Here is a 12,561-nt window from a genome sequence, read left to right as displayed (position 1 = left end):
GTATTTATTCTTCCTTTTCAGAATTTCTAACAAATATGTTTACTTTAAATTTTCAAAACTGTAATTTCTTTAAAAGTAATTTAGAGATTTTATAATATACTCTGTATCAAAATCAATGTGTACTCATTATTTCTAAAAATGAAAAAAGTATAAACAAGGTAAGTGTCCCTTGGTACAGAACTACTTAAGACTATCCAGGTCATGCATTAGATACAGTGACTAAAAAGAATAAATGTGTGTGTCCTTTGAGATGGCTTTGAATCATATATAAAAGCCTGGTAATTGCGATTATCTGGAGGATGGGGACATTGCCGGGGGCAGGAGAAAGGGACTAATCTTTTTGCCTTATACTTATCCCCTTCTTTCACATAATATCAAGCTACTTGTTTTATTATGGTTAAAATTATTGTTTAGAATGATCATATCTGATTTATTAACTTTATTTCATTATGGATAATTAAATGCTGCAAAATACATTTAAATACACATATCCTGAAATGTTGTGGGAATATTTTAATGTTAGGGACTTAAGTATTGGGTCATAGGGTATGCACACTTAAAACTTCATAAAATGTACATTTTATGCAGAAAAATTGTACTGGTTTATATTCTGTCTAGTGTATAAGACTTCCTTTTCCCACAAGATCCTGGTCAACATTGAGTGTTAATGAAATTTAGATGTTAACTGCCTTCCAATGCAGGAAACGCGGGTTCGATCCCTGGGTTGGGAAGATCTCCTGGAGAAGGAAGTGGCAAACCACTCCAGTATTCTTGTCTAGGAAATCCCATGGATAGAGGAGCCCGGTGGGCTACGAAAGAGTTGGATATGACTTAGCAGCTAAACAACCTATCTAATAGAATTTCAAGTATATTAGACATGACATACCCTCATTCGTGTATATTTTTAATGTGTTGTGTTAACAACAACAAGTTAATCAAAAAAAAAAAAAAAAACTCACCCAATTTTCCTGAAATGTGGCTTGTTCTAAGCTGACTTTCTTGAACTTGTAGTTTAAAAGACAGAATTGGCTTGTTTTATTTTTTATAGGTTTACTAAAATATCATTTATAGACATACTTTACTTATTTAAACTATACAATTTTGGTCTATTCACAGAGTTATGCAACTGTCAGCACTGTTAATTTTAGAACGTTTTCATCACTCCGAAAAAGAAACTGTGTACCCCTTAAGCAGTCACTCCATCTTCCCAGTTCTAGCCAACCACTTACTTCCTTTCTACCTCTCCAGATTTGCCTGTTCTGTACATTTCATTCCATATAAATGGTGTCATAGAATATGTGGTCTTCTGTGACTGACTTCTTTTGCTTAGCATAATGTTTCCATGGCTCATCCATATTGTAGCATGTCAGTATTCATGCGTTTTTATGGTTGAATAATATTCTGTGTGTGTATCAAAACATACGTTAGCCATTATGAATTTTGTTTTCACTTTTGGCTGTTAGTAATAATGCTGTGAATATTCATGTCCAAGTTTCTGTGTGGACATATGTCTTTGTTTTTCTTGGATATATTTTCCTTTGCAAATATTCAGGTGATTACATTGACTTTAGATCTTTGTTAAGGCAGGATGCTAGTTTTTAACTAAGATCATGGCCTTAGATCAAGCAAGGACACTTAATTTTGGAATTTGGAAAAGAGGCATTAACTTGGTTCTTCTGAAAATATCTTTTTAGTCTTTCCATCTATAAAAATGGAAACAGTGCTCCCCTACACCTTTACCTTTGTTGTTTAGTCACTAAATTGTGTCAGACTCTTGCAACACCATGGACTATAGCCCGCCAGGCTCCACCGTCCATGGATTTTCTAGGCAAAAATACTGGAGTGGGATGCCATTTCCTCCAGAAGATATTCCCAACCCTGGGATCAAACCCACATCTCCTGCATGGACAGGAAAATTATTTACCACAGAGCCACCTGGGGAGCCCACCCGTTTTCCTTTGTGAATAGATAATTCTTTCATGTGGTATTTGTATCAAGAAATCTTGTTTCTGCCCCTCTCCCTATACACTCAGGTTCCCCTGAGCCTTTTAGCTAACTTTTTATTTGGGGCAGGGGGGCAGGGGTGTGTGCTGCTCCTCTCCATACAAGGCATCGTATTGTATATGTTAGTCTGTATTTTGCTTTTAATGTTTTGCTTTTAATGTTTATGTGAGCCAGCCATATAGCTATAGATTCCATTGTAGAGATGTACTATAGTTGCCAGTTATATTATGATATACTAAAGACTGCAAGGAGATCCAACCAGTCCATTCTAAAGGAGATCAGTCCTGGGTGTTCTTTGGAAGGAATAATGCTAAAGGTGAAACCAGTACTTTGACCACCTCATGCGAAGAGTTGACTCATTGGAAAAGACTCTGATGCTGGGAGGGATTGGGGCCAGGAGGAGAAGGGGATGACAGAAGATGAGATGGATGGATGGCATCACTGACTCGATGGACATGAGTTTAAGTGAACTCCGGGAGTTGGTGATGGACAGGGAGGCCTGGCGTGCTGAAACTCATGGGGTTGCAAAGAGTCGGACACGACTGAGCGACTGAACTGAACTGAAAAGCAGGCTTCCTGGATCAAAGAGAAATATACATTTGTAATTTTGATAAGATACTTTAAAATTTTGCTTCATAAATTTTGCTTAATTTTGCACTGCTACCAGCACTACAAAATTCAGAAAACTAAGATCATGGCATCTGGTCCCATCACTTCATGGGAAATAGATGGGGAAACTGTGGAAACAGTGGCAGACTATTTTGGGGGGCTCCAAAATCACTGCAGATGGTGACTGCAGCCATGAAATAAAAAGATGCTTACTCCTTGGAAGAAAAGTTATGACCAACCTAGACAGCATATTAAAAAGCAGACATTACTTTGCCAGCAAAGGTCTGTCTAGTCAAAGCTATGGGTTTTCCAGTAGTCATGTATGGATGTGAGAGTTGGACTGTAAAGACAGCTGAGCACCAAAGAATTGTTGCTTTTGAACTGTGGTGTTGGAGAAGACTCTTGAGAGTCCCTTGGACTGCAAGGAGATCCAACCAGTCCATCCTAAACAAAATCAGTCCTGAATATTCACTGGAAGGACTGATGCTGAAACTCCAATACTTTGGCTACCTGATGCGAAGAACTGACTCATTTGAAAAAACCATGATGCTGGGGACGATTGAAGGCAGGATGAGAAGTTGGATGGCATCACCGACTCGACCAACATGAGTTTGAGTAAACTCTGGGAGTTGGTGATGGACAGGGAGGCCTGACGTGCTGCAGTCCATGGGGTTGCAAAGAGTCGGACATGACTGAGCAACTGAACTGAACTAACCAGCACTGTATGAGATGCCTGTTTACCATAGCCTCACCAACAGAATATGTTGTTAGACTTTTGTATTTTTGCCCATTTGATAAGTGAAAAAATATTTTGGCAAGTTTAAGTTCGCTTTTCTCTGAGGTTGAACACTTTTTCTTAATTTTAAATCCCATTTATAATTTGTTTTCCTGAACTCTCTTTCTTTTGCCCATTTTTCTGTTGGGTTGGTCTTAATCTCAATTTTTCAGGAGCTCCTTATGTATCAGGAAATTTATTTTCCTGTCACATAAGTAGCAAATATTTTTCCCAATTTGTATTTGTCTTTTGACTTTGCTTATATAGTCATTCTCCCAGTATTTGTAGGGGATTTGTTCCAGGACCCCATAACACATCCCCTACAAATATTGGGGGATGACTATATAAGGATAAAATCCTTAGATGCCCAAGTCCCTTACATAAAGTGGCATAGTATTAATATTTGCATATAACCTATGCACATCCTCTTGTATACTTTAAATCATCTCCAGATTACTTATAGTAGGCAAATTTAAGGTTTACTTTCTTGGAACTTTCTGGATTTTTTTCTAAATATTTTTGATCCTCGGGTGGTTGAATCCATGAATGTGGCACCAACAGACATGGAGGGCTGACTGTAGTGTGTTGTGTGAGTGTTTTCTTTTATGGCTTCCAGATTTTGCATCATAATTTTATAGGCCTTCTTCTCTTGAGATTGTAAGGGAGCCATGTTTCTTCTAGTTCTTTTATGGTTTGTCCCCTCCTTCCTTCAACATTTAAATCTGATCCACTTGGAGTTTACCCTATGATACTGTATGAAGTATGGATGAACTTTCTTTTCCTAGATTGGTTCCAGTTGTCTCAGCATCAATTAGTTAAAAGTTCATCTTTACCCTGTTACAGATGCTGCCTTTATTTTGATTTTATTTATGTGTTGAATGAAGAGTCTAGTTTTGGTTTTTCTGTTTCATTCCATTGGTCTGCAGTCTGTTGAACAGGTAGTATCATGAAGAAACAAAAATCAGCCTGTTGAAGTGGATGAAGGACAGATTGATGACTTTCCCTTGGTGATAAGAGTGGGAAACCAAAATTTTGCCTACTGATGAAACATATATACACCTTGGAATCAACCTCTTTAGAGAAGCATAAGGGTGCTTAGCTATATTAGAAGATGGCATTACAGGAGTGCATGAGAGAAATTAGCAAAGAAACTGAAGGGTGGATAGCCCCAGTCCATTAATGACTTTGTATGCTGTATTAAGGAATTTGGATTTCACCCTATAATTAAATGGAAAAATTTGAGAACACTAATGTAAGATTATATCACAGAATGAAATTCTGAGTTCAGTGGACTCCTCAGCAGTCCATAGATGGGCTTGAACTTTTATGTTTCAAAGAGATTATTCTAAGGCTTTCATCAGGTTCTCAGAAGTATTTGGCAAACACACACATTAAGAATACCTTTTTTAAAAAAGATTTCACTGATAACAGGATAGATTGGATGGGGTTTAAAACTAAAGATAGGGTTGCCACCTAAGTAGGCAGAATACGAATAGCAGAGGGGAAAAGTCAGCTTTCCCTTCTGTTCATTATTTCTGGAAGGTATGGACAGTTCTCTATATTGGCAGTAGTTATGTTCTGTATATTTCCTGCAAACACTGAATTAGTGAATACTGAAAAACTGCTCCTAGGACAAGTGCAGGATTACTATTATAAATGAGCCAAAGATGGCCTCTGTATATTGGCCCCTGGATTGTTTATTTCTTCACAGCAGACTGGGGTCCATTAGCTTAAAAGTCACCTGGCATAGGGTACTTGTTTACAGTATGAGAGCTAGGAATAGAAGGCATGTTACCTTGATTAACCTCAGCTGCTGCTGCTGCTAAGTTGCTTCAGTCGTCCGACTCTGTGCGACCCCATAGACGGCAGCCCACCAGGCTCCCCTGTCCCTGGAATTCTCCAGGCAAGAACACTGGAGTGGGTTGCCATTTCCTTCTCCAATGCATGAAAGTGAAAAGTGAAAGTGAAGTCGCTCAGTCGTGTCTGACTCTTAGCGACCCCATGGACTGCAGCCCACCAGGCTCCTCCGTCCGTGGGATTTTCCAGACAAGAGTACTGGAGTGGGGTGCCATTGCCTTCTCCAAACCTCAGCTGGGAAGGGTCAAATTTTCCAGTCTTCTGTGCATGCCTGCAAAAGCACTGCAAGTATTGATTTGGGGGTTACAAATAAATTTTAATGAATAATCAAGTTTGCAAATACAGAATCCATGAATTAAAGAGGATCAACTGTACAAATCTAGTCTCTTGAATACTTTCAGTGATGAACCTACTCCCTCAAACTTTTCCCTTGCTGGATAGTTTTAACAGTTATATTGAGCTAAAGTCTGTCTCTTGTTTTTCTAATCTTAGGTCCTAATTTGGCTTTATAGATTGTTCCCCATTGACATACTGTTGAAATTCAGCTGTCTTATATTCACTTTCACTCAATTCACCTCTGGCATAAGAGTCCCAATTTCTTTAGAGACTTCTGGTTTGCTAAATACCTTAGTGATTTAAACTTGCCTGGAGAATCCCAGGGACAGCAGAGACTGATGGGTTGCAGTCCATGGGGTCGCTGAGAGTTGGACACGACTGAGCGACTTTACTTTCACTTAGTGATTTACAAGAATGAAACCTTTAATTTTGTTATTAACTAACACATCTTGTCTGTCACCCTCCACTCCCCTCTCCGCATAAAAACCGACCAACCTGAACTCCCATTGCTTCACCTTAGTCTATCTACACTGTGTTTGTCAGTTCTTCTTCAGTTTTAAATTATTCAAATTAATAAGAAGGGAGATGAGTCACTGGCAGAAAAGACCAAGGTAGAGATAACTTCAAATATACAGGAAGATTCTTTTTCTCTCTCTTTTCGATGCCTCTTCTCTCTTAGCTCCTAATGTCATCTTTACTTCTCCTTAAGTTAGCTTCATTCGGTAGCCAGATTTTCTCAGTGTACTAGGGAAGATAACCATTAGGGATTCCATATTTCTGTCTTCTTGGAACTTTACAGTAGGAAAGAAACTTCTGTCAACCAGAGTCTATCTGTCAGTTAAAGGAAGAAGTGTAGTACTGTTCAGGTCATATATCTAGCCCTGGATCTGGGATATGGGAAACTGATTAGCCAGCTTATGTGCAGCCAGAAGAGTAGTGACCCTGGATTCATAACTTCTCAAGTACCAGGTGGTTTTTAGGGAAAGGTGGGTTCCCAGAGGAAATAGGAATGCTAAACAACTACCCAACAAATACCACCTGAATACATTAAGACAAGTATTCTCTTCTATGTTTAGGATCAGTAAGAGATCTCTTAAGGACCATAATAATTGAAGGATTACCGTTTTCAGCTTTGAACAATGTTGGATCAAAGTTGATTTTGCTTTAAATGTTGACATTTATTATTTCTCAGCAGAGAGCACTTAGTGATCTGTTGTATTTTCTTTTCTTTTATGTGTTTAAGATATTTTGTAATTTAAATAAAAAACCAAAAATTAATTTTACCTTGAGTTGGTGAGTAATAGATGCTTGAGTCATAATTTTCCATTAATGTTGTTAGCCCTAGAAATAATTTTCTCACATAGTAATCCATATGACATTTTCAAAATGTTATAAAGGTAAATTACTGGGTTTTGGTTTTTTTTTTCCAGTGATGTGAAAAAATATATAATTTACTTCTCTACCTCATATCCTGACTTTATGATACCCTAGGTACCTGCACGGTGTGGAGTCACAGTCCGGGACAGCCTGAAGAAGGCACTGATGATGAGAGGTCTAATCCCAGAGTGCTGTGCTGTTTACAGAATTCAGGATGGGTATGGTTTGTATGTGATGTGAAACTTTGTTTAAAAAGGGGAAAAAACATCAGATACTAAATTTTGAGGTTTTCTGTAAGATCTTTACCCAAACCTAGGGTATTGAAAATCAACCTCAGGAAAAAAAAAAAAAACTAAGTTAATTAGCCTAAACAAGTCTGGTATGCCCTTTGAGGAGTGAACATTAGATAATTTTGTGTAATGATGGTGTTTATTATTCTGATAAAATGACTTTATAATAAATGGAGTTTGAGATTCTTAAAATTTTGAACCATTTTCTCTGTTTCTTATTTGAATAATGGACTCTTTCCCACTCCTGTTTTTAATATAAACTCATAGTTTCACCAAAGACTTATCAAAATTAACATTTTATATTGAATTATTTTTCAGAAAGCATGAAATTTTGCCATGACCCCACCCCTGCCACTCCCAATTTTGAATCCCATCTGGAAAAGAAAAAAAGGAGATCTCCTTTTTGGGGGCATATTGTCCCTTGAATACTCTTTTTCTTTGAATGGATAGGTAAATCCATACCTGTGATTTTTTTTTTTGTTTTTTGTTTTTTTTTTTTGGACCCCAGGAACAATCCATTTTCTGCTGTTGTAGGTCTTTTCTGGAGCTGACTTGAAGAAAAGAGTACATCTCTTTACCCTGCTGTTTGTCCAAGAGTGATACATTTATTTGGGGTAAACTTAAAAATTAATTTATTGCCATTTAAATTTCTAACGATGGAAGACTAGGGAGCCAAAACTCCCTCACCATTACTAGCCCCTCAATAACCAATTTTCATATCTTCAGCATGAGGTATATGAAGCTTTTTAGGTATGATAACCAAGAAAGGCTGTGTCTGCGCTTTTCAGGGAGAAGAAACCAATTGGCTGGGACACTGATATTTCCTGGCTTACTGGAGAGGAGTTGCATGTAGAAGTGTTGGAGAATGTTCCACTTACAACACACAACTTTGTATGTACTTTTTGTATTTCAGTGTCAAAAATCGTTAAGTTCTTTGAGTTTTTATTTAAAGAATGAAGTATGAGATGAATAATTTTGGCATTGTTTTTTTACCTAAGTTGAAAATCAGTTTTATTTTTTAAAGGGAAAAAAAGCACCACATATTAAACAGGTTTTTTTTTAATCATTATACTTTGTCTTTAATTTTAAAAAGTAATAGATAGTCATTTAAAAATTTTGAATGGTATGAAAGTATATCAAGTAAAAACTTGGAAGTACCCTACCAGAGGTAAATAGTTGTTATTAACAATTGATTATTGTGTGGTCTTCCAAAGTCAGTCTGTATATAAAATGTGTGTTCTTATATCTGCAGGCCCAAAATATTCTTTCTTTTTTACTTCCTTCATTTTCCTTCATTATTTTCCATTTCTTTCCTTTTTAAAAAAAACTAAAAGTGGAATTATATTTTGTATGATACTTTAAAAAAGTGTTAAGCACAGCATCATAGGTATCTTTCCATGTCATTACACCTAGCTTTATAATGATTACATAGTAGTCCATAAGAATATACATTCAGTGTATTTAACCATTCCTCTTTGACATTTAAGTTTTTTTTAAAAATCCATTCTAAACATGGTAAATAGATTCTGCATACACCTTGACACACTTGAGTAAATGTTTCTGAAAGATAGGGTAATGGAAGTGGAATAGCTCTCCTTGAGGACTGAAGAAAGACAGATGTTAAAGCTCTCCTTCCATACTTCTCCCTTTATCTGGTTTTTGCATTTGCCAGAATCTAGCCTAAGCTAAGCGTCTCCAGCCTGAGGCCTGGAACAATGGAACTTCTCTACCTTGGAGATAAGGGTACAGTTCCCAGAGCTTGAGAACCTGTTCTCTGAGCGAGTAGGCAGCAGCCAAGATTAGAATGATCTATAAGGCAGGAGTGCATTTCTTACTTTTCTGTGTATGAAATTTGAACTGTAGTTTATTTTTCTAGATGGATAGTAATTGCTTCCCTTTCGGCATCAAGTGTTTTCCCTTGTGCCTTTGTGATTAGAACAGCTGGGTTCTTCTGATTTCCCAGGGGGTTAGTGTTTTGGGGGCTCCATTAGTGGTGAATAATGAAGTCGGGTTTGTGCTTCAATAGATCAGGCATCTTTTGGACAAGTGTTAAATATACCTGATGTCAGTCAGATTTACCATGAAGCATATAGTTTTATTATCATGAGATAAGGCATTCGCTAGTATTGATTTTGTTTTTAACTTGTAGAATTTTGAGAAGATAAATCTTAAGAATTTTTATTTCAGTTTTTAGGAATTAAAAAAAAAAGTTGAGTTTATATTTCATAGTGATGACTACTCTTTTTCTTAGTTATTCTTCTTAATTAAATTTGGATATGAGAAGGTAAAGGAAGACCCAAGTCAGTAACGTTGAAGTAGCGCCTCAGGCAGGTCCTTGCCGCAAGAGGACAGTGAGAGCAAACTGCAGCTGAGGTGCAGGCTGTGGGGATCTGCACAGTACAGTTGGAGACATGCCAGTAAATATTTGTTCAGATCTTTTTGTTTGCCAATATTTTGTCTGATCTGGGGATATAACAGTGAAGAAGAAAACAGGATCCCTGCCTTAGGGCTTCCCCGGTAGCTCAGCAGTAAAGAATTCTCCTGCAACACAGGAAACACAGGTTAGATCCCTGGGTTGAGAAGATCCCCTGATGAAGGAAATGGCAACCCACTCCAATATTATTGAGTGGGAAATCCCATGGACAGAGGAGCCTGGCGGGCTACAGTCCATGGAGTCACAAAAGAGTCAGACACAACTGAGTGACTAATTGTTTTAATTAAGAATTTTCATTAACACTCTTAATTACTGTATATATTTAAAGTGCCAACATCCGTTGGATCATTGAAAAAACGAGAGAGTTCCAGAAAAACATCTATTTCTGCCTTATTGACTATGCCAAAGCCTTTGACTGTGTGGATCACAATAAACTATGGAAAATTCTGAAAGGGATGGGAATACCAGACCACCTGACCTGCCTCTTGAGAAACCTATATCCAGGTCAGGAAGCAACGGTTAGAATTGGACATGGAACAACAGACTGGTTCCAAATAGGAAAAGGAGTACGTCAAGGCTGTATATTGTCACCCTGCTCATTTAACTTCTATGCAGAGTACATAATGAGAAACACTGGACTGGAAGAAGCACAAGCTGGAATTAAGATTGCCGGGAGAAATATCAATAACCTCAGATATGCAGATGACACCACCCTTATGGCAGAAAGTGCAGAGGAACTAAAAAACCTCTTGATGAAAGTGAAAGAGTAGAGTGAAAAAGTTGGCTTAAAGCTCAATATTCAGAAAACTAAGATCAAGGGCATCTAGTCCCATCACTTCATGGGAAATAGATGGGGAAACAGTGGAAACAGTGTCAGACTCTATTTTGGGGGGCTCCAAAATCACTGCAGATGGTGACTGCAGCCATGAAATTAAAAGACGCTTACTCCTTGGAAGGAAAGTTATGACCAACCTAGATAGCATATTCAAAAGCAGAGACATTACTTTGCCAACAAAGGTCCGTCTAGTCAAGGCTATCGTTTTTCCAGTGGCCATGTATGGACGTGAGAATTGGACTGTGAAGAAAGCTGAGTGCCGAAGAATTGATGCTTTTGAACTGTGGTGTTGGAGAAGACTCTTGAGAGTCCTTTGGACTGCAAGGAGATCCAACCAGTCCATTCTGAAGGAGATCAGTCCTGGGTGTTCTTTGGAAGGAATGATCCTGAAGCTGAAACTCCAGTACTTTGGCCACTTCATGAGAAGAGTTGACTCATTGGAAAAGACTCTGATCCTGGGAGGGATTGGGGGCAGGAGGAGAAGGAGACGGCAGAGGATGAGATGGCTGGATGGCATCACTGACTCGATGGATGTGAGTTTGAGTCAACTCCAGGAATTGGTGATAGGGAGGCCTGGCGTGCTGCAATTCATGGGGTCGCAAAGAGTCAGACACGACTGAGCGACTGAACTGAACTGAAAGTGCTATAGATACACAGAATAGAGATTCCTAGAATAAATGTTTTAATTAAGAATTTTCATAAAGACTCTTAATTACTGTATATGTTTAAAGTGCTGTGTGTGTTAGTTGCTTAGTTGTGTCCAAGTCTTTGCAACCCCATGGACTGGCCCCTCTGTCCATGGAATTCTCCTGGCAAGAATACTGAAGTGGGTTGCCATTTCCTTCTCCATTGAAGTACAACAGATACACAGAATAGAGATTTCTAACCTGGCTTTTGAGGAGTCAGGAAATTTTCCCAAAGGAAGAATTATCAAACCTAAAACCTGGTGGATGAGGAAAGATGAGTGAAAGGAAGACTAGCTAGACAAAAGGAACAGCAAGAAAGCATGTTACCCTTTCAGATTTGAGAGAAGTTTAGAATGGAGGCTACACACTTGGAGAGGCGGATGTTACAGTGTAGCATGTATACCGGTGGAATAAGCTCATGTGAGTCCTTGTATGCTCTGTTGAAGATTTGGACTTTTCCCTAAAATCATTGGAAATTTAATAACTATTATAGGCAAGGGAGCAGTGTGATTAGTTAGATTTGTGGTTTTGAACAATTGCTCTTAGCGTCATATAGAAACAAGAGTAAGCCTGTGTTCTGCTTAGAAAGGGAAAGAATTCCTCTCTCTGCTTCTGTGTTCTGAATTTCCTTGGCTATGGGAGGAAGGCTGCTTATGCCCCCTGGTTTCATAGTCTGTTACAAAGGCGATTCCTTCAGCATTTACATATATCCCAGGAATCCTTGGGAATGGATGGGGTGGAGGAGGCAGGAAAGGTAGAGAAGCAAGATTAGAAACAGATGCCATGGGTCTAGACCTTCCCATTTTACATAGATGCTAACCTCAGACAGCCCCACACCTTACAAATCAATGCATGCAAACTGCCTGTTCTATGGCCCACATGAGTTTACCATTCATGTCTCAAATTCCAAAATAAGCATAAGTTGTGGCCCAAAAGAAAAGATATATCTTCCTGTAGCTGCTTATAAACAAAGGTGTACATACAGAGGTATATGTCACTCAGTTTATGCTCAAATGCATACCCATATTTTCTCCTTTCTGCTTCCCTCCTTTCTCCCTTCCTTCTCTTTTTCTCCCACTTCCTTTACATACAGAAACAATCAGTTATGCATAGTTTTCAAGTATGTTAGTGACAGGAAGAAAGACTGCAATCGACTAGATTAAAGAAGGAAGAGAAATTAGGGCTTCATGAAACAGATTATTAGGCAATTGAAAGTATGAGTATGTAGCAAAAAAGATAAGATGACTATAAAATGGTGATTCCTATGAATACAATTTATATTTTTCTGTGCTCTAATTTCCAGAGATTATGCTCAAGTATAAAAAGATGCTTGCTTTAGTAAATAATAGCCACATAAA

General features: G+C 38.1%; 1 protein-coding gene across 14 annotated transcripts in view; it reads left to right on the top strand.

Annotated features, from left to right (window-relative positions):
• Window positions 1-12,561, top strand: part of BRAF (B-Raf proto-oncogene, serine/threonine kinase) — a 178,058-nt gene that overhangs the window by 84,558 nt on the left and 80,939 nt on the right. For all 14 annotated transcript variants that reach the window (XM_061414921.1, XM_061414918.1, XM_061414920.1 and 11 more), the window contains 2 exons: window positions 7,073-7,176; window positions 8,037-8,139. In XM_061414921.1, the coding sequence (XP_061270905.1) occupies window positions 7,073-7,176; window positions 8,037-8,139 (207 nt within the window). The remainder of the gene's footprint in view (window positions 1-7,072; window positions 7,177-8,036; window positions 8,140-12,561) is intronic.

Source organism: Bos javanicus, chromosome 4, assembly GCF_032452875.1.
Source record: "Bos javanicus breed banteng chromosome 4, ARS-OSU_banteng_1.0, whole genome shotgun sequence".
Lineage (NCBI taxonomy): Eukaryota > Metazoa > Chordata > Mammalia > Artiodactyla > Bovidae > Bos > Bos javanicus.
This window is presented reverse-complemented; position numbering and strand designations above follow the sequence as displayed.